Consider the following 26,612-nt stretch of genomic DNA (forward strand, 5'->3'; position numbering starts at 1 on the left):
GAGCGCCTCGGGTCCGGCAGGGGGCTGCGTGGGTGGCGTCGGAGAGACCGCTGAGCAAGTCAGGGCCCAAAAGAACGTGAACTCCCGAGACAAACACCACCGGGGATCGGACCTCAGCATTAACACCAGCCCCTGCACTTATGAATGCCTTGATACAGACAGCAAGGGGATGGTCGTAAATCAACTGGTTCCAGGACGACCCACGCTTGTCCCAGGATTCTGGGGACCCCCTTACTTCCAGCCTCTCCGGGTCAAGAAGAGCGCTAAGTAAGGCTCATCTCTGTCAGCATTCAGCACGGAACCCGCACCTAGAAGCTACCTGACACAGCCCGCAGTCTCCTACGCACTGCTACCACCTCTAGCCTCGCATGATTCGCCACACTGGGACGCTGCAAGCAGGAGAGCGGGCAGCAGCTGAACTGAGGGCAACGGCTGCAGCTTCAGGCGCCGCAGTACGCAGGCGCGCGCGCAGATCGCGCAGGCGCTGCCTGCAAGTGACTTCTCCAAAAAGTGTCTTAGTTCGCGGTCACCTGAGCTGAGGGCAACTCCGCTGCGGCAGGGTTCGTGGATACCCGCCCTCCGCGTGTCCTGTCTAGAGACCCCGCCCTCTTCTCTTGCCCATCCGCTCCGCCATCCCGAGCCCTCCAAAGGCCTGTCCTTTCCCTCCGGTTCTTTCCCAGTCGCGGGCCGGACCGGGCCGAGCCGGGCTGCCCGGGCGCGGTCCCTGACCATGGCGTCCCTCTTCAAGAAGAAAACCGTGGATGGTGAGTTCCAGGCCGGGCCGAAGGGGCCCAGCTCTGTCTTTCCCCGGCGTATTTTGCGGGCTTCCGGCCGCGATTCTTGTTGCTGTCCCTGGGGGCGGGGCTGGATCAAGTGGCCCCACAGGTAACCACTTGACCTACCTCGTGCGTCACTTTTCTGTTACCCTATCTCTTCTGACTCGCCCCACCTCAACCTCACCTGGGCAGTCTGGCTTCCTCTCTCTGATAACATAGTCCTTAACAGCCCCGCCCCCAGGTTTCTCCTTTAGCGGGATCCTGAGCATACAAGGAGGCAGGATGCGGCTGACCCTTGAGTGTCACTAGATTTGGTGATTTGATGAATTTCTTATTGGTTTCCCCTGCTTGGTTTACTGCTCCTTCAGTTTGGAGCCGTACTACTTCTGGGCATCCAAACCGGAAACCTGTGTTGAGGTGGGGGAGGGTGTAATAGGCTACTGTTACAAAATGAACTTGGGTACGGGCCGGTCTTGCCCTAGGAACACCCCATCAATAGAGACGTGAAAAAAATGCTTCTTGACTGACACCGGTAGAAAAATTAAAGAAATCCAGGGGAAGTGCCTGGATTTAGTTTTCATAGTAGATTTTTCTCCCTTATGATTATCTTTTGCTATCTGAAGAGATATGGTATGCATTATCTGCATAGAAGTTTACATTTTAAGATACTTGCATTGCTTCAGACATTTAGCTCAATGTCATGTTAAGGGGGAAAGAAGTGAATGTACAGGAATATACAAATGGGTATTTATAAGGAATGACTGATATGTGTTTATATAACTGTTTAATTAGTCTTGATACTTTCATTGACTCTACTAGGAATCAAATTCATTCAAGTTATTTAAAAATCGTGTTTCTCATTACATGTTGAATCTAGGTTGTTGTTGGTTCAGTCGAAGAATCACTTCTTTGTAAGGGGTCTAACTCTGCCACAAAAGGAGCAGTGGTAGCTAGACAGTGATTGGTACAAACAGGGTGCTCAGTACAGACCTGGGGTAACTCCTTCATTCCTTTGTAGTGACTTTTCCAATGCCAGCACAATTATTTTGTGGAGGATGACAAAAACATCATCTTTACTCTGCCACCCTACCCTTTACTTCAACACATAATGTCATTTTACCCCTAATTTATCACAGAGCATAATAATATTTTTGCTTATTCTGAGTGGGTGAAATTGACCTTTTATTAACTGAGAAATACCACTTACAACACCTGAAATAACTACCAAGTTGGGATAGGAAGTAATACAATTATGTGAAATGAGTTTTATGTGTGTTTTACCTGAGAATCCTGTTTAATCTTTAACATGGCACTTTAGTTTTTCAGTGTTTCAGTACCAGTAATACGATTTTCAGTCATTGTATAGTACTCCAGGGGAAAAAAAGGTTCATTTTTTTTGTTTCAGTTTTATAGAGTGAGAATTTACTAAACAGAGGAAAAGGGTTGCATCTTTCTTACTGTGATGTTACAAATTAAATTTTAAAAATTAACATTATAAGCCAAACATCCTAGCTTTAATTGCTTGATATCTGTAAAATATTTACAAAGACATGAATATCAGTTCTATATTTTTAGTGCTGTGCTTCCTGGTGCTTTTGGCAATCTAGGGATTATTGTACTTGAAGTATAGAGCAGAAAAAAAAAAAGACAATGAGGATGTGCAGTGAGGGTGTTTAACTGTATATTTATTTGAAGTTAGGTTAATTCATCCAAGAAATAATGTTTTTGCTAAATACACTTATTTGCGAGAAAAAGATTCTAAGGACTTTTGGCAGGAACTATACTACTGTCTTAAAGATCTGTGTATGAAATTTCTGAATATAAATTTGGCCACTGTACATTTACTATAACTACCAAACTGCATACTTGACGTTTTCTTAAATTATCATGTCAATTCAGATCACTTAATGACATCTTAACTGTCGACCTGTACTTTCACTATTTTGATCTAGAGATTTACTGATGTTTTTATTCTTTGTTTTATCAAAAATCAGGTGTTTTGTTTAAAAGGTGACAGCATTCTTCTTAGCAATAATGAGGCTATATATTATGAAATTAAATGTATTCTTATGCATTTCTCCCAGATCCTTAGACTCGTTGATTATTGATCACAAGATCTTTTACTGTATGCTGTCTTTTTATCTGTTTCAGCATTAATGAATTCTGATATAAAAGAAAATATGTAACTGCTTATAGAGCTGGAGAATAATTGAATCTTTTTGTCTCTTTGAATTGGCTAGAAGAGTTGCGTACTATATCATTAAAGAATACTGCACATATAAATTAAAAAGGGAGACAACATTAGAGCACTTATTACTATTCAGAGTTATGTTTAATTCATTTTTGACATAAAGATGAACAAGTCTCTGCAGTGTATACTTTGTTACAAAAATTAATGAGAATTGTACCTCAGTGCTAAAGAAGAGATTCTTTTGAATTTGAAATTACAGTTGAGTACTTTTACTGATTTATAAGTTATACACACATATATATATATAAGGCATATATATGGCAACGTGTTTATCTACAGTGTTTTTTTGTTTTTTGTTTTTCTTTTGTTTTTTTCCTAAGTGGACTAATGGTGACCTATTTATTGAAGCTAATTATGAACCTGTGAATCAGGATGCCATGAGGACTTGTCATGAATGCACAACTAAATATGCCTCTTAAAAAGTGAAGTTCTTTAGGCACTATATACTTTTTGTCTGTTATCCTCACCAAAGACAAATTTGAGGTATTACTCTAAGCCAGCACTGTTAGCATTTTGTATCAGTATCTTATTTAATTCTTACAAAACCTATAAGTACTATTATTATCCCCACTTTATAGATGAGGAAACTGAGAGGCAAAGGACTAAGTAACTTGCCCAAGATCACACAGCTACTAAATTAACTTGGGTACGGGCCTACAGCAGAGCCAGGACCTCATCTCTTTGGGTATTATCATTGTTATTTCTTCTTATTGGAGGGCCTGTGGCACAGTTTAATTTTGCTGTTCTTGCTAAGTACATGGAATTCTCAGCTTTTGGTAGGTACCATGTACACCTACCTTTTGTCTGTGAGCCAGACTCTTTTCTCTCAGAATTAGTATTAGAACTTTAATTTCTAATGGTGGTAGAACTGGAAACAACCCTCCTTTTCCTGACTGTCCCTTAACCCAGCATTTTCTTAGGAAGTATTTTCCAGTCTCTTTTTGCTCTTCTTCGAAACCTCTCGAAGGAGTGGTGATGTCTCCTATCTTCACTTCTTTACTTCTCTGATGCCCCCCATTGTACAGCAGTTTGTTTTACATCTCATGTAATGAATGAGATCGTGCTAAGATCATCAATGACTTCTAGATCACCAAATCCAGTGGTCATTTTTTAGTGATCGTCTCTTGGGCTTATGTTTTGCATTTGATTTTGACAATAATTTCTTCCTTGAAATTTTCTTTCAGCTCGCATGACATAACACTGTCTTAATTTTCCTCAAATTTTTCTGACTACTCTTTTTCTTTTTCCTTTTATGTTTTTCTTTCATTTTTCCTTTCTTTCTTCCTTCCTTCTTTCCTCCCTGCTTTCTTCCTTTCTTCCTTTTCTCTCCTCCTTTCTTCCTTTCTTATTTGAACCTGCCCTTTAAATGTTAGTATTTTTCTTGGTTCCATCTTGAACTACCACTATTCTAATTGTACATTCTCTCCCTACATGATCTTATCTAAACTCTTATTATTTTAGATATAACCCAAGTGCTGATGGATCCCAATTGTGTATCTCTAGATATATTTTTCTGAGTTTCAGACCAATATATCCAATAGTTTGCTAAGTATCTCCGCCTTGATGTCCCAAATACCTCAAATTAGATCCCAAACAGAATTCATCACCATCTCCTTCAAGTCAGTTCCTTTACTGGGTTCTCCTCTTCTAGTGTTTGGCACTTCTTGATTTTGCCCTCTATCTTCAATTAATTACCAAGTCCTGTCCCTTTTGCCTCTTAAGTGTTTGGCACATATGATCTTCCTTGCTCTTATTCAGATCCCATTTATCTTACACTTTACTACATCACTTTTCTGTGTTTCTTTCCTGTAACTTCATAGCCTTTAAATCATTCATCTATTGGGTTGGCCAAAAGGTTTGTTTGTCTTTTTCTGTAAGATGGCTCTAGTAGCACTTAGTTGTCTTTAACTTCATTCGAAACAATTTTGTTAGATTGTGTGTAATGACTGTCATATCAGCGTGCATTTAAAAAAAAGACTTATCAAAGTTGGTGAATTTTTGTGTAGCCATTTTAATATTGAAGATGGAAGAAAAACATTTTCGGCATATTATGTTTTATTATTTCAAGAAAGGTAAAAACGCAACTGAAATGCAAAAAATGATTTGTGCAGCGTATAGAGAAGGTGCTGTGACTGATCAAACGTGTCAAAAGTGGTTTGCGAAGTTTCCTGCTGGAGATTTCTTGCTGGACGGTGCTCCACGGTCCGGTAGACCAGTTGAAGTTGATAGGGATCAAATCGAGACATTAATTGAGAACAATCAATGTTATACCACTTGTGAGATAGCCAACATACTCAAAATATCCAAATCAAGCGTTGAAAATCCATTGCCCCAGCTTGGTTATGTGAATCACTTTGATGTTTGGGTTCCACATAAGTTTAATGAAAAAAAACTTGACTGTATTTCTGCATGTGATTGGCTACTGGAATGGAAGAGATCATGGGGCAAGCAAAATGAACCACCACCAACCACACCAAAGGTCGGTCTTCATCCAAAGAAGGTGATGTGTATATGGTGGGATTGGAAGGGAGTCCTCTGTTATGAGCTCCTTCCAGAAAACCAAACGATTAATTCCCACAAGTGCTGCTCCCAATTAGACTTAACTGAAAGCAGCACTCGACAAAAAGCATCCAGAATTAGTCAACAGAAAACGCATAATCTTCTATCAAGATAACGCTAGACTGCATGTTACTTTGATGACCAGGCAAAAACTGTTACAGCTTGGCTGGGAAGTTCTGATTCATCCGCCGTCACCAGACATTTCACCTTCGGATTTCCATGTATTTCGGTCTTTACAAAATTCTCTTAATGGAAAACATTTCAATTCCCTGGAAGACTGTAAAAGGCACCTGGAACAGTTCTTTTCTCAAAAAAATAAAAAGTTTTGGGAAGATGGAATTATGAAGTTGCCTGAAAAATGGCAGAAGGTAGTGGAACAAAATGGTGAATACGTTGTTCAGTAAAGTTCTCGGTGAAAATGAAAAATGTGTCTTTTATTTTTACTGAAAAACCAAAGACACTTTTTGGCCAACTCAATACAAAGTTGCCTGTGTGATTGATATATATGAAATCCAAATCTTACTATGCTAGTCCTAAGTATATATCCATTTATTGAGTCTCTAGCACTAAAAGGATCGAGTGAATGCTCTTTAATAAGGTATGTATGGCCCTGCTTGATCTGGTCCTTGTCTTCCTTTCTAGCCATGTCATTTTACTCTCCAAGAACACTTCTCATATTCATCTGCATATACCATACTCTTTCTCACGCTGACATATTTTAAATTATGATGACTTTTTGCATAGAATTCCCATCTGCTTCCCGATTTGCACTCGCCAGAATCAAAGTAGATCCTCACGCACTTCCAAAGTTGGATTATGCTTTTTCGAAGTTTTTCCTTCATTCCACATTTGCAAGGTTGCAGAGAGTCTTCAGCATAAATGAAAATAGCTGCAGCAGTTTAGAATTTAGAGAGTAAATTCCAAAATAGTAGCATTTACTAACCAAAAGTTGTGTTCCCAGTATCCAGAGCTTACTATAGTCTACATCCATATTATCGCCACTCACCTCGAACCTTAGTACAAGTTTAGAGATAATTTGAGTAATGTTACTGACAGTAGAGGAACAAAGCTTCTTGGGTTTTGCCTCATTGGGGTGATATCCATGTATGCTAGTTTTCCAGAGTTCAGAACCTGTGAAGTTTTGACTAAGTTGGATAAATCTGTCAAGAGTCAGTTGTGATGCCACATTTTTTATAGCTCAAGAAGGAATAAAATTTGCCATCTCTATATATTAGATCCCCTTCAGAAACATTCTGCTTTCTTCCAAGTAAAATACAAAATTCTTATGGTGCTACCTACAGTAAGTACCCAGATCTTTCCTAGCGTGTTGTGTGTTCCCAGAGTGATTATTATTCTGAATATTTAAAAACTCAAATTACTTTCTGTTTGGTCCCTAAATTCTTGGCACACCAAAGAAAAATAATTGAATAAGGAATTCAGGAGCACCATTCTCTCTTCTGAGCATTTTTCTGAGCAAAAATTTTTCATACTTTTATTTATTTATTTGTTTATTTTTAGGAATGTAGACTATTCTCTTTTTATTTTGAACAATTTCAAATCTACAGAAAAGTTGAAGTGACAGTATTCAATGAACACCCATTTTCGCATTGCCTAAATGCACCAGTTATTAACATTATGCCACATTTGCTCTCTCTCTCCCTCCTCTATGTTTGTATGTCTTTATATGTACTTATGTACACACATGTGGGTTCTTGTTGAACTATTTAGGGTAAGTTATAGACATAATGAAACTATCTCTGAATAGTCCACCAAATATTTCCCAAGAACAGGATGTTCACCTGTATAACCACATGCCATGATGACTCTCAAAAAATTTAATAGTATACAATAACATTATTTAATATGGAATGGAATTCAAAATTTCCTCTATTGCCCCCCCCCAAATCCATTATTGCTGTTTTTGTTGTTGTTGTTTGTGTGTATGGGAGAGTGGTTACCTGAGTGATGAAAAAAGATTTCCCGACTTATGTGGCATTTGAGGGAAAAACAGAATGTTGAGAAGAAATAGTCATGTGATGATCTGGTACGTGAACCTCCTAGGCATAGAGAACAGCAAGGCAGGAGGCCCTTTCAGAAGCCTAGGAACAGATATTTCTGTAGGAAAATATCTTTCCTCTGTATTTCTCCATCCCAAGCATGATACCAAAGACTGGTATTTCTTTTCATGCTACCATTTTCTACCTTCAAGTCCATCCATATATCTGTGAGACTGTTCTTTCAAAGGGTCATTCCCTCATTCCCTTACTTATCTAAGCTGAAAACTGCCCTTTGACAGTTTTCTGAAGCTGTTATTGATGATGATGCCAAAGGCTGTGTCTTTGAGAACCACATAAGACCCAAAGATGTGCCAACAGCTGACATCTCAAAACCTTCCTTCAGCTCTTGAAAACACTGATATTTTAATAATAATGAACAAATTCATTTCAATGAATTCCTCAGGGCTTCAGTGACTTTTGAGACTTTACTGGTGGGGGAAAAAACATTCCTTATTGCTTCCTTTTATCCTACCTTAGGGCTAGACTCCTATTCTCTTAGTGTTTTACCTCTTCCTCCCAAGTGAGTCCTGCTGAGTTTTTCAACTTCAACCTTGTTCTTAAGTGGATCTTTGTATAGAGTAAAGCTGTTGGCATGATTCTCTACTGTCCTTTCTGTTTCCTATAGTTTAGTTATTTTTGTTTTTATTTTTTCTTTTTCATGTGTTTAAAACTGGTTAATTAAGCTGATACCTTTTCTCCCTGATTTCTCATATATCATGTCCAAAGCCTGAGAAACAAGTTTGCTTTGCATATCAAATTCTGATTTCTCCTCACCCACTCTCTCATTGTCATTGTCCTTCTGCCTCTGAGTAAATTTGGCTTTTAGAGCTGGTATTTTCTGGTTACTGGCCTTTAGTATTTGTTTCTTACCCCTTAACCTTTGAGTTTGGAGCATTTTTGCAGTTTTTTTCTCTTCATCAACCTAAGAAAATGGTATAGCCCCAAATGGCCAGGACCCCCATCCCCCTTTATTGTTCATTGGTGAGCTCCACCATGACTGCTTTAGCTGAACTCACACTCCCAGCTCTTCTGTTCATAGCCACGATCAGGGTTTATCTAATATCCACTGTCCCACTATACCAGTGCCAGAGTACCCACTATTTCCATTGATACTAGCTTGCAGAGCTTGCACATGAAATCTGAAGAGGAAGCTCACTTTCCTCTTGGATCTTGATTTCCAAAACCCAGTTAATGGAGATGGTAAAGCAGGATGTGGGAGCATTTTGTGCTCCTTTCTCAACCCATGTGATCATTAGATTCAGGATAATTGGTAGGCAATAAAGTTGCATAAATCAAAATGATTTTTCTCTGAAGAAATACATTTAAAAGCAGAAAAAATATATTAGATTAAAAAGTCCATCACGACCTTATAGTAAAGTGGCAAACCCAGTACATGGTACGCGGATGCTGTCTAAGAGACCGGCTTGTATCCAGCTGAGTGGTACAGTCGGTGAGTTGTGCCTTAGCGCTCATGGGGCAGTAATCCTGAACTTTCCGGAGAGCTTGAGACAGGCCCCCTCCCTTTTCTCAAACGATAGGCACTTTAGAGGATATTACTCACAAATTACTGAATGTCTGTATTTGCAGTTGGTAACCACTTTTTGCTTTAAGCCTCAGATGTGCAAATAGCATGTAAATGAGCAGGGTCTAGAAGGACAGCCATAGTTCAAGTTGGGGCTTGGCCTCAAATCCCAGTAGAGAATTCTAGTGAGCTAGACCACATGAGAGGCTCTTTTAGATTTTATTTTTTATTTTTTGGCTTTTTTCTTTCTTTTTTCTGTAAGCAGATAGGCCTTATTGGCTCAGAACCAAAGAGTACAGAATGAGCTTTTCTGTCTGTATCTTCTTAAGTCCAAAATTTACATCAGTGATCTTATCACTCTAATGTATACATGCCTTCTTTTGTTCAGTTAAAAAGAGCCTGAAAGGCTTGAGACAGGCTTTAGCTCCCAGAGTGGAGCAGGCCTGAGTGGCTTTTTCTCAGTGTTGTGCTGGGTGTGGGTGAGGAGAGGGTGGTGGGTGGGGGAGTTCCCAGACCCTTTGGACCTCACCAAATGGTAACAGAGAGAGCACGCCACAGGCAGTCCCATGTATTTTCACATTGTGCAAGTTCCCTATAGCCACCTGTTACGAAACACTTCACAGTGCCCCACGAGGTAGAAGAAGTGCTGGCGTATGAGAGTTCAGGGAGTGATCTTGACTAGAGGAGGAAACGGGATGCACAGGGAAGCACAGGATAGGCAGAGCCAAGCGCTCCGTCTCTCCTAGGTCAGCAGTACTTGCACATATTTCTGTTATGGTCATAACTCAGAATGAAAAACGGGACAGCAAAAAATTGTAAGAGAAACATCTGATTATTTCAGTGTTACATTTTTCCATTGTAGAAAGGTATCTATCGTAGTTCAGATCTTACTATGATAATTTGTTAAATTATCAGCCATCTTTCTTGATAACCAATAGATTTTATTATACATTTTTAAAGAAATGTGTTAAATTATGACTATAAGGCAAATCCTTTTACATTTTGATATATGTTTGTGCTGCCTTAGATTACCGTTAACTAATATATTGGTATAGTTGTTGACACAAAGTAAAATGGGAATACAGATAGGTAAATAAAATAAAATGTGTTCCTTGCTCTTAAAGAGCTTGTAATCTTAGGAATCAATCAGACCTACTAAGAAATAAATATGATTGGGAATAAACTTGGCCTTAAAAACATTAAAATTGTCTCAGAATCTTTCTCATGTTATTCCTTCTGAATTATCTAGAAGACCAACTGGGGGTTTAGTGTAGGGATTGTTTTTAAAGAAAATTAAAGAGTAATTTGTTTTATAAGATATACCTGTCATCTCATATGAAAAAATATTTTACTGTCTTTTCCTACTTACCTTACTATGTTTTAAAGTGTTATGACTCTGTTTTAGTATAACATTAGATGCTCTTGGTTTATAGCCTAGAACTGTTTAAATATTAATAGGTCTATTAACAATAGGCTGTGGAATATGCAGTAGTTAATTTTCTTTATTTTCCTTCTCTTATATACAGTGACAGTTATGGTACACATAGTTACATAAAATTAAGAAAAGTGAAGTCAAACCATTTAAATTATGTTTTGTTAAAATTTCATGTCCTACTTGTTTTTCAAGAAAGATGGCTATATCTGTTCTTTACTCTGATTCTCTGACACCAACTGGGTGTCTCCAGCAGTTCAGTTCAATACTAACACTAACTGTCTAGAGTTAGCACAGACCCCACACCGCAGGTCAAGGGCTCTGTCCACAAGACTGTCCTCACTTAAGAGGCCAGTCACAGTCCTAGATTACCACCAGTACTTCTGACCGACCAGCTGTAAATTCTAGTGTCACCACAACTCCCTCTTCAGGTTTGGTAATTCACTAGAACAACTCATAACTCAGGAAAGTGCTTTACTTAGTATTACCATTTTATTATAAGGATGCAACTCGGGAACAGCCAAACGGAAGCAAGTTATTATGCAGGGGGGCGGTGGTGAGGGGTGCAGCTCAGAGCTTCTCTGCCCTCTCTGTACATGTTACCTTCCCAGAACATCAATATGTTCACGAGCCCAGAAGCTCTTCTGATCTCTTTGTTCAAGAGTTATTATAACCCAACCTCTGGTCCCACTCCCCTCTCCTGAGGGATGGGGCTGAAATTTCCCACCTTCTAATCAAATATTTGGACTTTCTGGTAACCAGCCCCATCCTGAAGCTATCTAGGTGTACCCCTCTCTGAGTCAAAAGATGTTTCTATCACTCAGGAAATTCCAAGGGTTTTAGGACCTTTGTGCCAGGAACTCAAGCCAAAGACCAAATAATGTATTTTTCATTATGCCACCCAAGTAATGAAAAAAATGTATGTGGATAACATTCTAGATCTTAGCAGTCAAGGCTTTCAGTAGTGTTTCACAGTGCTTTGCACTGTGTCAATTACCTGGTCACAATTCAACTTATCAATACAGTGACTTCTCTTTCAGCCCAGTACTTTTGTAACTTTAGGAGACCGTCATCATTATTTTAATATTTCATCTTATCCTAGTTGAGTTCAGGGAGTTTTTAGTATAAAGGGGCTGTACTCTAAAAGTTCATTTGTAATTTCATAGTTTTAAATTTAGGGCATATTTTCTATTGAAATAGTAGGATAAGTGTTGAATGTTTTCATACCAATCCATTGCCTTGGGCAAAATAGGGAACTAAGACCAAAAGATAAAAATTTAGAGGGTTTAAATGTTGAGGATGAAAAGGCTGACGACTGTTTTGAAAGGGGAAATGAGAGCTTTCTTTGTTATTTTGTTTAGTATGAATCTGTAGATGTCAGAGGAAAAATATCATGTGTTGTGGACCTAATTATGTCCCCTTAAAATTGGTATGTTGAAGCCCCAACTCCTAATGTGACTGTATTTGGAGATAGGGTCTTTAGGGAGATTATTAAGGTTAAATGAGATCATGAGGGTGGAGCCCTAATCCAATAGGACTGGTGTCCCTGTAAGAAGGGGAAGAGATACCAGGGATGGGCACACACAGATAAAAGGCCATGTGAGGACACAGCAAGAAGGTGGACATCTGCATGCCAAGGAGAGAGGGCTCAGGAAAACCCAACCCTACCAGCACCTTAATCTTGGATTTACAGCCTCCAGAACTAGGAGAAAATAAATTTCTGTTGTTTAAGCACTCAGTCTGTGGTGTTTGTTATGATAGCCCTAGCAAACTAATAAGTCATGTTATTTTAGAATAGGATCCCAACCAATGCTCCATGAAACATTTGTATCTGAGAAATTTTAATAGAGATTTCTCAAAAGGGATCCTTGGCTTAATAAATTTGGGAAACAATCTATCACATATTCTCCCCTTAAAGATTGACAATGTATATTCTTATGTTAAACGTTCTTAGAAGCCTTGAAGCAAAGAAATCGGTTTATTTTTTTTTCCAACTTGAACATTTCCCAAATACATTTGTCTATAGAATATCTCCTTCCCTCTTTTTTAAATGAAACATGTTTCCCATCCAGAAGAAAGTTGGTGGAGGGAGAGAGCTCCCTCTCTTTTCACCTCCCATATAGATATTTTATGGTTTCATATTCTTATATTTAAGGAACATATAGAATTCTTAGTAAATCCTGAGCATGAGATGTCCACCAATATAACTTCATTGAGAAACAGAGTAAGAAAAGGAGGAGAAATAGATGTCTTGTATGTAGGATATAGGAGCTCTGGCATCTTATTTTAACTTTTATTCAGAAAGTCATTGTAGTTGATTAGTTATATTCTATATAATAACATGAAATGTTTTTCATTCTGTTTTAACAGTATTTTTATTGATATGGATCTATATTTATAAGGATTATGTCTCTGATAACTTTACTTTTTGTTTTCCTAAAAGCTTCACAGTGTAATAGCATATTTAAAATCAGAGGCCTTGGAATCAGAATGGCTGTATGTGAATCCTACCACTTTTTCTCCCTTGGGCAGATTACCTCACCAAATATCAATTCCCCCCTCTGAAACAAGTGAGATAATAGTACCTACCTTTGGGGGTTGTTGTGAAGCACTTAGTATAGTGCCTATTACTCAGTGTAATTAGTTATTTGTATTCTGAGTAAAGTTTCATTAAAACAGAAATGTGTAGTATATAAGTTGTGATGCTCCATCACTAAAAAGGATAACGGTTGCTGGCTTTGCTGCTGTTTTAATTGAGATGAAAGTCGCATGACATTAGTCATTTTAGAGTGAACAGGTCTGTAACATTTAGTGCATTCACAATGGTGTATAACTACGCTGTCTAGTTCCAAAACATTTTCATCACTTTAAAATAAAACCTTATATCCATTAAGTAGTGACTCATCCGTCCCCCCTCTCTCCAACTCCTGGCAACTATCAATCTGCTTTCTGTCTTTGTGGACCTATTCTGGATATTTCATATGAGTGTAATCATAAAAGGCCATTTGTAACTGGCTTCTTTCACTTAGCACGCTTTTGAGGTTTATCCATGTTGCAGTATGTATCAGTACTTCATTTTTTTAAATAACTGAACAATATTCCATTATATTATATGCATACACCACAGTTTGTTTATCAATTCATCAGTTCATGGATATTTGAGTTGCTTCCACCTTTTGACTATTGTAAATAGTGCTGCATTTGTGTAGAGAGTATTTGTTTAGGTACTTGTTTCAGTTCTTTTGGGTGAATACCTAGGAGGGGAATTGTGAGGTGATTTGGTAATTTTATGTTTGACTTTTTGAGGAACCACCCAACTGTTATCCACAGTGGCTGAAATAATCTACATTCCTACTGGCAAATCAACACTTATTTTCCTTTTTTTGATTATAGCAATTTTGGCAGATGTGAAGTGGTATCTGGTTTTCCTAATGACTAATGATATTTTGCATCTTTTCCAAGTGTTTATTGGCCATTTGTGTATCTTTGGAGAAATGTCTATTCAAGGCCTTCACTCATTTATTGAGTTGTTTGTTTTTTGTTTTTGAGCTGTCAGAGTTTTTTATATATTCTGGATACTAGACTCATATATAATTTACATATATTTCCTCCCATTTTCTTTTTTTTGCGGTATGCGGGCCTCTAACTGCTGTGGCCTCTCCCGTTGCGGAGCACAGGCTCCGGACGCACAGCCTCAGCGGCCATGGCTCACGGGCCCAGCCACTCCGCGGCACGTGAGATCTTCCCGGACCAGGACACGAACCCATGTCCCCTGCATTGGCAGGCAGACTGTCAACCACTGCACCACCAGGGAAGCCCATATTTCCTCCCATTTTCTACACTGTCTTTTCATTTGGTAATGTCCTTTAATCACAGTTTTTAATTTTCACGAAGTCCCGTTTATCTATTTTTTCTTTTGTTGCTTGTGATTTTAGTGTCATATCTAAGAATCAGTTGCCAAATCCCAAATCATGTAGATTTACTCCTGTGTTTTCTTCTGAGTTTTATGATTTTATCTCTTATATTTGGGTCATTAATCTTTTATGAGTTAATTTTTATATATGGTGTGAGGTAGGGGTCCAATTTCTTTTTGTGTGTGTGTGTCATGTGAATATCTAGTTTTCCCAGTGCCATTTGATGAAGAGACTATTCTTTCTGTTGTGGTGGTGGTGGTTTTAAATCTACCTCTTTACTAAAAAGGTACTCTAGTGAAATGATTAAGATCACTGATTCAGGAGACAACACTTGGATTCCTTGGGCACATTATTTAAACTTACTAATACTTAGTTTTCTCATATATATAAAATAATAGAAAAACCAACTCCATGGCATTATTGTGAACATTATACTGTATACTGTATGTAAGCACTTAGCAAGATTCCTGACAATGAGGGAACAGTTTTGGCAAGCATTGCTATCCATATCTGTGATCCTTTGAAGAAATCACTATTTAGTAACAGTTAACGCATGATAGTCTGTCAGTCTCAGACTAATATTTTAATTCTTCAAAAGGTAAGATTAGGACTTCCCTGGCAGTCCAGTGGTTAAGACTTCGCCTTCCAATGCAGGGGGTGTGGGTTCGACACCTGGTCGGGGAGCTAAGATCCCATATGCCTCACAGCCAAGAAACCAAAACATAAAACAGAAGCGATATTGTAACAAATTCAATAAAGACTTTAAAAATGGTCCACATCAAAAAAAACTTTTTTAAAAAAAGGTGAGACTGGTGGATCCAGATGAATTGAGATAAATGAGAAAGACATTAACAATGACTGGACACTTACAATATATCAGGGCATTGTGTATGTTATTTACTCCTTAACAACAATCCTAATTTTGGAAGAAACCTGAGGTTTAGAGTGTTAACTAACTTTGCAAGGTATCATCATATAATTATCAAGTGGCAGAGGTGCGATTCAAATCCAGGTCTGCTTCATTGGAAGGTCGGCTGGTTCACTTTGTTATGATGACTTAGTGTAGAAGAAAAGATTTAATAAACACATTGCTTGTCTTCTTTCTTGGAATTTCATGTAATACTGGAGTAAGGAGAGATGAGAAGGGTGTGTGTGTGTGTGTGTGCGTCCACGTGTGTATGCATATGACATATATATATATGCCATATAAAACATTGTATAATAATCAGTTCTCTAAGGGAGTATTTTACTGTGATTTATATATACTTTTGGCTAAACTATAGCATATTTGCACGTCTGTACTTTTTTATATAATCAATATTTATAATTTGTTTTAACATTTGATTAATTTTTAGTATATTGAATTGAAAAAAAAAAATTTAACATCTTGTAATTTAAGGTTTTTTTTTTTTTTTAATTGAGGTTTCTGAGTCCAGTATTTTAAATGGTATTGAAGAAGATTTTACAGCTCATACATTTAGGTTTCTTTTGTGGTTCTCTTAGATGTAATAAAGGAACAGAATCGAGAGTTACGAGGTACACAGAGGGCTATAATCAGAGATCGAGCAGCTTTAGAGAAACAAGAAAAACAGCTGGTAAGTAAAACATTAAATTTCAGTTTAACTTTTCAAACAAATTTAGAAATCAGTGTTGGAATAATTAGCTAACTAGGAAAAAGACACGACAGGTGGTAAGTGATTTACTTTACTAAGAAATGACGTTTAACGTCTTCCTGCAATTTCTGCTTACCTTTGTTTACTGTGTCATTCTGCTGACTTTTATCAGGATTCTGTGTATTGTGTATTCTGCTGATTATATTCTTCAGTTTGTGAAAGACATGAATGCCTAGAAAGAAATATTGCTTAAAGCAGCCACCTCCTTGTCAGTTAACAGCAAAGATAAAATAGTCCTAGAAAACAAGAGAGTGTTACAAGAAAATAATTATGTTAACTCATAGGTGTCTTACTTGATATTTTAACTGTTATTGGTTCTGTGATAATAAATGTACTTTTTTAATAGATTGGCTATCTTTCTGTATTTTTATGTTATGCTTTTAAATGTATGTTGCTTAAAATATTTTTTAAAACCATGTTTGAGGTATACTTGACATGCAGTTGACTGTACATTTTTAAAGCATACAATTTGATACATTTTAACATATGTATTAACTCATGAAACCATTACTACAGTCAAGATAATGAACATATCCATCATCACCAAAAGTTTCGTTTTTCCCTTTGTAGTCCATTCTACCCATCCCTACCTGTTTCCCTCCATAGTTAGGCAACACTGATCTGTCATTGTAGATTAGTTTACATTTCCTAGAATTTTATATAGTTGGAATCATAAAGTGAATTCATTTTTATATGGCTTCTTTCATTCATAATTATTTTGAGATTAATCAGTGTTGTTACATGTATGAATACTAACTCCTTTTTATTGATGAATATTATTTCATTGTGTGGACATTTCACAGTTTGTCTATCCCGTTCACCAGCCAGTGGACATTTGGGTTATTTCCAGGTTTCAGCTATTTTGATAAAGGTTGTTATAAACATTCAGTTGAAGTCTTTGTTTGAACATATGTTTCCTAGGGGTAGGATTGCTTGGTAGATCACAGGTTAAATGTATGTTTGACTGTATAAGAATGCTAAACAATTTTTCAAAGTTGTTGTTCCCACCAGTTATATATGAGAGTATATATATAACTATAATATTTTCTGTTCCCACCAGTTATATATGAGAATAAAATTGTTTCACATCCCAGCCAATAGTTGGAGTTTATAGTCTTCATATTTTAGCCATTCTAGTGGTGTTTAGTAGATTGTCATTTTAAATTGCATTTCCCTAATCACTAATGATGTTCAGCATCTTTTCATGTGCCTGTTCACCATTTAAATATTTTCTTTGCCAAAGTGTCTATTGAAATATTTTACCTATTTTTTTCATCAAGTTTTCTAATTATTTAGTTGTGAGAGTTCTTTATATATTCTGAGTGCAAGTGCTTTATTGAATATATGTTTTGCAGTTATTTTTTCCAGTTCTTGGCTTGGTCCTTTATTTCCCTAAGAGTGTCTTTTGAGGAACAGAAGGTTTTTATTTTGATCAAGTGAAATTTATTTTTTTTGCTTCTGTGATTTAGTACTTTTAGTGTCCTATCTAAGAAATCTTTGCCTAACCCTAAGTCACTAATATTTTCTCTGAGATTTTCTTCTAGAAGTATTATAATTTCAGTTCTTACATTTAGGACTGTGAATCTTACTGAATTAAATTTTACTATGTTGTCAGGTAAGGGTAGAGGTTCACGTTTTGCATTTGGATATTCAGTTGCTCCATCATCATTTGTTGGTGACATCTTTCCCTATTCAAATATCTTGTCATCTTTGCAGAAAATCATTTGTCCAAATACACGTGGGCCTCATTCTTGACTCTATGCTATTCCATTGACCTATATGACTATTCTTTTTTTTTTAACATCTTTATTAGAGTATAATTGCTTTACTATATAACTATTTTTAAGCCAATACCACACTGTTTTTACTAACACTTAATAATTAAGTCTTAAAGTTGTATAGCATTAACCCTTAAGTTTTGTGCTTCTTTTAAAAATTGTTTTGGATATTTTAGGTGCTTTGTATTTCCCTATGAACTTTAAAGTAAACTTGTCAATTTCTACAAAAAAGGATCAGATTTTGATTGGGATTACATTGAACCAATTTGGCATCTTAACGTTAATCTTTCAACCCATGAGCATGCTATATCTCTCCATTTATTTAGATTAAAATTTTTCTCAGCAGTATTTGTACTTGTAATTATACTGATCCTGTGCTTCTTTCATCAGATTTCTGATTTTGTGTTGCTGGTATTTAGAAATACATTCATTTTTTTGTATATTGATCTGTTATCCTGTAACCTTCCTAAACTCACTTATTCTAGTAACCTGTTTGTGGATTCTGTTCTATTTTATTATCTCTTTCTACATAGACAGTCATGTCATCTGTGTAAATAAAATTTTTCATCTTCCTTTTCAATCTTAATGCTTTTTTTTTTTTTTAATACCTTATTACACTGGCCAGGACTTCCAATGTTAAAAGTGGTTTATAACCTCTTTTTACTGATTTTAGGGGAAGACATTCAGTTTTTCATCATTAAGTATGATATTAACTGTAGGCTTTTTGTAGAAGCCCTTTCTCAGGTTGAGGAAGTTCCTTTTGTATCTAGTTTGTTGAGAGTTTTTATCAGGAATTAATTTTGTCAAATGCTGCTTTTTTTTTTTTTTTTTTTTTTTTTTGCATCTATTGAGATGATGATTATGTAGTTCTTCTTCTTTAGTCTGTTAGTATAGTGAATTACATCATTGATGAATTCCAAAGTTGAATTCCAAAGCTGAATCAAGCTTTTGCTACTGGGATAAACTTCATTGGTAATGATGAATTTTTTAAAAATACTTTTATTTCAATTTGCTGAAATTTTCATAAGAATATTAGCATCTCTGCTTATAAAAGCTGTTAATTTGTAGTTATCTTTTTGTATAGTGTCTTTATGTGGTTTTGACGTCAGAGTACTGCTGACCTTAAAGCGTGAACGGGCAAGTATGCCTTACTGTTTCATTTACTGGAAGGGTTTGTGTATTTCTTTCTTAAATGTTTGATAGGTTTCATCAGTAAAGCCATTGGGAGCGAAGTTTTCTTTGTGGATAGATTTTAAGCTACACAAAAATCTATCTTTGTGGATAGATTTTTAAATTCTAAAATTTTCAATTTTTAGAAAATAGATATAGAATGGATCACGCTATCTACCTTTCTGAATGAGATTTGGTAGTGTGCATCTGTCAAGTAATTTGTCCATTTCTACTAAATTTTAAAAGGTAATGACATCATGTTTATAATATTTTTTATTTTTCTTTAACATCTTTAGGATATAAAGTGATGTCTCCCTTTACATTCCCAATATTTATCGTTTGTGTGTTCTCTCTGTCTGTCTCGTTTTTTTTCCCTCTTCTGACTGGCTAATGGTTTATCAATGTAATCAATTTCCTGTAAAAAAAACAGCCTTTGATCTCATTAATTTTCTGTATTTTTTTCTTTCCTAGTTCATACATTTCTTGTTTATATTATTTCTTTCCTTTTGTTTACTTTATGTTTTATTTGCTCTTCTTTCTACTTTCTCTATTTTGAAGCCAACGAGATATTCATTTTTTTAATGTAAGCTCTAATGCTGTACATTTCTAAGAATTATTTTTAACTGCAGCTCACACGTTTTGATATGGGGCATTTTCATTTTATTAATTTAAAATATTATCTCATTTCCCCTCTGATTTTTTTCTTTAACCCATGATTTATTTCAAACCACATTGTTTGATATCTGCTTCTGTTTTTCCTTTCATATTTTTCTTACTGCTTTCTAGTTTAATTTTACTGTAGTTAGAGATCATACCTCATATGATTTCAATCCTTTCATATTTGTTGAGCCTTGTTTTCTGTTACAGAATATGGTATATTTTGGTGATTTTTATTTTTAGTGTACACTTGCAAAGAGTGAGTATTCTGCTGTTGGCGATGGAGCTTTTAGTAAATGTTGCTTAGGTCAAGTTGGTGATAATGTTTTTGTAAATCTTCTGTATCATTACAGATTTTCTGTCCACTTGTCCTAACAAGTACAGCAATATACTTAAGAAAGGAGCTGTTGATACCCCTCATCCTAGTTATGTATTTGTCTGTTATGCCTTTCAGTTCTATCAGTTTTTGCTTCATAAATTTGGAAGTACTGTTTTAGGTGCGTACACATTTAGGATTGTTTTGACACCTTTATGTATTAATTCCTTTATTATTATTGAAATGCCCCTTTTTATTCTGGTAATACTCCTTTTTCTTAAGTTTTTTTGATCTGGTTAATGTAACCACTCCAAATTTCCAGATTTTAATAAGTATTTATATAGAATATATTCTTCTATCCTTTTACTTAGCTCTATTTAGCTTTGTTTTGGTAATTAAAGTTGGTTTCTTGAGATAGCATATAATTGCCTTTATGTTCTTACATAATATAACAGTCTGCCTTTTATTTGAGATGGAGATGGATCTTTTCACCTAACATAATTGTCTATATTACTAGCTTTAAATATACGACTGTGGTCTTCTATTTTGCTATCTCCTACCAACTCTTCGTTTGATTTTTTTTTTTTTTCCCTTTTTTTCCTACCTGCTTTTGGGTTGAGTTTTTAAATTCTCTTCTGGGCTTTATGTGAGTACTGTTTTGTAGACTTGTTTTGTATTTCTGGATGAAGGTACTAGTTCTCTTTTCCATGTAAACATGTAGAATAAATTTCCCTCTCATATTACTATTTCTGTGACTTTATACTAGCCTCTTTCTTTTTTCATAATCAAGGTGAAATGGTATATTGTATATGTTCAGTCTATTCTTCTTAAATCATTGAGGACTTCCCCTTAATGATTTTGTTCCCCTCTTTTTATTTCCTCTCTTAGGAATTAGAAATTAAGAAAATGGCCAAGATTGGTAATAAAGAAGCTTGCAGAGTTTTAGCCAAACAGCTTGTACATCTAAGGAAACAGAAAACAAGAACTTTTGCTGTAAGTTCAAAAGTCACGTCTATGTCCACACAAACAAAAGTGATGAACTCCCAGATGAAGATGGCAGGAGCAATGTCTACTACAGCAAAAGTAAGTGGGAACCTTTATATCCATAGCTTTATGATTTTATCTGAGATATTTAAATGTCAGTATTCAGATTAGATTCAAATTAAGTTTAAAGCACCCTCTGATATATATGTGGTACAGAATCTTTCTAATTTTTAACAAAATGAGTTATAATACTACATAATCCAGATAAATATTTCTAGATTTTTTTATTGATTTGTTTTAATATAAAAATTTTTGTTCCAGGGCAGTTCCACTGTTCCAAGATTATATGTAGCTTCTAAATTTTTTAAATTGACTTAAAACATCATTTTAAGATTTTTCGCCTTATTTCATTATGCCGTAAGTTTTGGTATAATAATTTGAATAATAATTATCTCTTGATTCATTTTCATGAATGTGTCAGAAGGACACATGAGTATCGTGAGAAGAATTTATCAGTTAATTTTTATCAGGAACTTAAGTTTAACTTACAGTCTTTACATTAAAAAAATTAGTGTTTTTACTATAGACCTTAAAGGACTGTGAGCCTTTCAGACATTTAATAAGTAATGAGCTCTTTGATATATATTAAGAATTGTGAGAAATCAGAAATTCCAGACAAAGGCTCTGCCCTCACAGATCTTATATAGTTCAGTCGGGGATGGGAGGAGGTTAAGATGTGTCTGACAAGGAAACTCACTATACATCAGTCTATGCTAGGTTTCAGTAAACTGCACAGATCTCTGAATAGTACTTACTGTACGTAAGATGGACACATTCTATTTCCATGTGTTCTGCAGTTTAAAAGGCAATTATACTTGATCTGAAAGACTTTGCAGAAGACCTACGTCTTAAATATCAATAGGCTTTAAATAAAGGGAAGAAAGAATATGAATGTGAAGAGCAAAAAGAAAAAAAGTTACAGAGGAGAGAAAGTACAGGTTTATATTAGGAAAATAGTACATAACAGTTGATTCTCATTATTTGCAGTAGTTATGTTCTATAAAGTCAGGAATACTGAATTAGGGAATATCAAACCATTGCTCCTAGGGGAAATGCAGGCTTAGGTTCCTGTGAGCCTTTGATCACAATTTTTGTCAACCAGTCTATACCTAACCCTGTTTTATATGTTTCTGTTGAAAGACACCTTACTTATCGTAGTTGATCATTAACATTGAACTCATGGTCAGTAGCACTGTAACTCATGCCTGAAAAAAGCTTATCTAACAAATGTATTTTTTCCACATTTGTATTTTTTCCAATTCGATCCAAGGCACGTCACAGGCTTCTTGCACTTAGAAATGCTAGACCACACTTCAGTACATTTTAACCCTCAACCAACCAAAGGCACAAAATAAACCACAAAGAAAACACTAATTTACAGTATTAATGCTGAGTCAAGATGGCAGAGTGTCACCTTGCTTGAACAAAGCTGGAAATGTGTGTTGGGTGACTCAGATGTTTTGCAGCTCTGCGCATGTCCACAAGTGAGCACAAAAGTACTGCAAGTGTTGACTTGTTACAAATATATTTTAGTGAGTAGGCAAATGCAAAACTAAGGAATCCAGAAGTAATGAGGATCAAGTATAATTGCCTTTTAGACTGCAGAACACATGAAAATAGAATGTGCCCATCTTATGTACAGTGGCACATTTGTTCCTTAAAAAAACAGAATATTTCAATATACCTTCATTCTGTTAGTTTTTACTCTCTAGGAATCTTAGTCATCTTACAGTGAAAAACACAGTTAAAGGCAAAAACTTTTTTTTCCTTTTTTGGTTTTACCAAATTGACAGAACTAAATATCTGTCTAATTTGAGGAAAAGGTCATATCTGAAGATCACACACCTGGACTGGATAACGTTTCAATAATGTTGAGGAGGAAGACTACTCATTTTGCAATTTTCTGCAGGTGACAGGGGAGGAAAAGGTACCTAATGTGGTCCTGCCATATAGCAATATATGAATTAGTTTTCACTTAAATTTCTCAGAAATTTATTAATTCAGGAAATATTTGTTTAGGTCCCCTAAGTAGGAATTATAATAAGTGATGGAGATGAAATGGAAAGCAAAACCAGGCAAGGGCTTAACCTGTAATAGGTTAAAGTCTATTTAAAAGGCAGCCCATTTGAGATGTAGTTTAGTGCAGTGATTAAAAACATAAGCTTTGGAGTCAGATTACTTGGGTTCAGATCTCACTTGGTAGCTATGTGACCTTAGCAAGCTATTTCACCTTCCTATACCTTCATTCTCCATTTGTAATGGAGGGGAAATGGTAATACCTAGCACATAAAGACTTGTTAGGTTTAAATGTCAATTAACTTTAAATATTGTATGTAAAGTGCTTAGAACAGTGCCTGGCACACAGAAAGCTAATATATATAGGCATTAGCTGCTCTATTATCACTGTCAGCATCCTTGTTGTTTTTAGTATATTTTTGTAACAGTAATGTAATTTGCGAGTAAAGTAATATAATTTACACCAATAAATAAAATTTTATCTATAGTGAGTAGGATTTAACAGGGGTATCTGTTCTAACCTAGGGTGTCAGGGACTACTTCCCTAAGGAAGTTGTATATAAACCGAAATCTGAAGTATTGATAGTGAAAGCAAATAAAGAAGAGCATTCCAGGTGAGGGACAGTATATGCAAAGGTCCTGTGGCAGGAGGAAACATGGCACATTTAAGGAAATGTAAGATCAGTGTGTCTAGAGGACAGTGGTGTAGAATGAGACTGGCTTGTTAAGCAGAGTTCAGATGGTGCTTGGTATCACAGGTCAATTATGGAATTTGGCTTTTAATACTAAAAGCAATGCAAAGCCACTGGAGAGTTGGGTATGTGTGGGCTGGTGGGGGTTGCGGGGGTACAGTGTCATACTTGCAAAGATTACTTTGGCTGCAGCATGCATAAAAGACCGTGTTTGCTTTGTATCTTTGAAACTGACATATTTCATATAATACACACATATATACACAGACACATATATAATAATAATATATAAAATATTTTGGCCTTACTAGGTGGCATTAATTTCTTTTAACAAAAGTAGTTGTGAATATAAAATGTAAGAGAATTCTTTTCACGGATTTTTGCAAAACTCAGTGTTTTGAACATTTCTTGAAATCATGGTTTAAAATGAATTAATAGGTTAAATATGTATGCTAGTATATCCTTTAATTCAGACATTAAAACTTTTGAAAATTTTTGAAAAAATTAAACAATTCTTTTTAATTTAGACATTACCTGCTTGCCACATTATAGGCAAATGTAGTTTTCCCATTTGAGTAGCAGTGGATTTTATGTTGTCAGTGTTTTGTTTTTTTTCTTTGCGGTACGCGGGCCTCTCCCGTTGCGGAGCACAGCCTCCGGACGCGCAGGCTCAGCAGCCATGGCTCACGGGCCTAGCCACTCCGCGGCATGTGGGATCTTCCCGGACTGGGGCACGAACCCGTGTCCCCTGCATCGGCAAGCGGACTCTCAACCACTGCACCACCAGGGAAGCCCCAGTGTTTTTTATTATATAATTTTTTGCCTACTGTTCAGATGAGGTTTTTCGCAGTTGTCTTTATTATATAGATGTTAAGCAGATGGTTTCCAAATGAGCATTTCATTTTTTTTCTAGAATACTAACACTATTATATTTGATTATGGTAGAATATCTTTAAGAAACCTGCCTTTTATTGATGTGCTCCCTTTGGACTTACTCCATAGTAAAATTTTCATAATTATGTAGCTAACGTGAATCTTTTCATATATTTAGACAATGCAGGCAGTTAACAAGAAGATGGATCCACAAAAGACATTACAAACAATGCAGAATTTCCAGAAGGAAAACATGAAAATGGAAATGGCTGAAGAAATGAGTAAGTTTAATAACTTGTAATGAAATTTACAGGTTTTTCTCTTTGAATTAGCAAGTTTATTTACTAGCAACCTCATATTCTCATCCACGAAGGCACAAATGATGAGAAAAGAAATGATACAGCTCCCTTCTAGATAGATGACTATATTGTAATTTCATTGTATTTTTATATAAGGCTCAAAATTCTATTAACATTTAACTGAAGGAAAAATATAAAATATGTGATGCCATATTTCTATGCCATATTGGCCTCAGCAGTCTTACTTTGTTGATTAGAGGACCAAAACCAACTTGTGAATAAAATAACTCTTCCTGGTATAAGTTAGATAGTTTAAGAGTTGTGTTGATTCTTTCATACTATAGAAGATCTATAAATACATATAGAAGATATATTTTTATTTTTTCATACTATAGAATATCTAATGTATATCTATCTATATATAAATTTAATGTATATATTTCATGCTATAGAAAATCTATTTATATTGGAGGTAGAGATAACGGAGTTCTTTCTTTTTTCTTTTTCCCTTTCCAGAGTCTAAATTTAATATTTAATTTTCTTCTTTTTGAGTATAAACTACAGGCTGTGGTGGAAATATGAGGAATAAAATGAACAAAGCTATAAAAAAAAATTATCATCACACCACCCAGATATAGTTAGGATTAACATTGTATATGTCTTTCCTATATTTTTCCATATCTTATAAAATGAGATAATATAACATGGACAATTTTGAATCTTGCCTTGCCTTTAAAAAACAGTAGTATAACATAAACATGTACTCATTACCTTGAATTTTCTCTGAAGTCTATTTTTTTTAATGGCTTTAATATTATGTAACATCAATATACCCTAATTTATTGAACCATTCTTACATTGGTCAATAAGATTGTTTTAAAATGTTCAATGTATTTGATAATCCTTTGATAAATGTGTTTCTTTGTCTGAATTTCTTCAATGTTCTTAGAGTATTAACTTTTATAAAGCTTTTGATTCATACTGCCAGACTTCTTCCAGAAGGACTATACCCATCTTTATTTCACCGATAATAAATGAGTGACCCTTCACAACACCCTGGTCAACACTGAATCATTATTTGTATGATATGTCAAAGCTGGCATCATTATTTCGCAAAGATATTTTCTAATTGTTTTACAACTATGTCGGGATATGCCAGTTTAGTTCTGCTTATCTGCTAGCATTTTAATTTAATGGCATTTATTGCATAAAATAGTATCTAATTAAATTACTAGGATTACTAAATTTACCTTTGTTCTAGTATTCTATTTCAGAGTATCTATTTTCCTTCTAAGGTTTAATGATACTGTACATGTATCTTTGATGGTTCCAAAAATTGTTTACTTTAGTTTTTACTTTGAACCTTTACTTTTAACAATATAATTTTTCGAAGACATCATTAGTGAATTTTTAATGACTGAGGGAATTGTCATTTATATAATGATCACGGTATCTAATATGTTTATGTGGATTCCAGTGGTGGCACAGGTGTGAGCAGATCTTAACAGAGGGATTAACTATTCCATTAAGCTATAATGAAGAGAATCAATAAGCTCGTACTTAAAACTTGTGTCTGTCACAGT

General features: G+C 35.6%; 1 protein-coding gene across 1 annotated transcript in view; it reads left to right on the top strand.

Annotated features, from left to right (window-relative positions):
* The first annotated feature begins 498 nt into the window (after positions 1-498).
* CHMP2B (charged multivesicular body protein 2B) overlaps positions 499-26,612 on the top strand; it is a 29,752-nt gene continuing 3,638 nt past the window's right edge. Inside the window, exons 1-4 of the mRNA XM_029213587.1 lie at positions 499-764; positions 16,015-16,106; positions 20,994-21,188; positions 24,909-25,011. Of these exons, the coding sequence (XP_029069420.1) occupies positions 731-764; positions 16,015-16,106; positions 20,994-21,188; positions 24,909-25,011 (424 nt within the window). The 5' untranslated portion in view covers positions 499-730. The remainder of the gene's footprint in view (positions 765-16,014; positions 16,107-20,993; positions 21,189-24,908; positions 25,012-26,612) is intronic.

Source organism: Monodon monoceros, unplaced genomic scaffold (assembly GCF_005190385.1).
Source record: "Monodon monoceros isolate NGI ecotype Baffin Bay Population unplaced genomic scaffold, NGI_Narwhal_1 Super_Scaffold_11, whole genome shotgun sequence".
Taxonomy (NCBI): Eukaryota; Metazoa; Chordata; class Mammalia; order Artiodactyla; family Monodontidae; genus Monodon; species Monodon monoceros.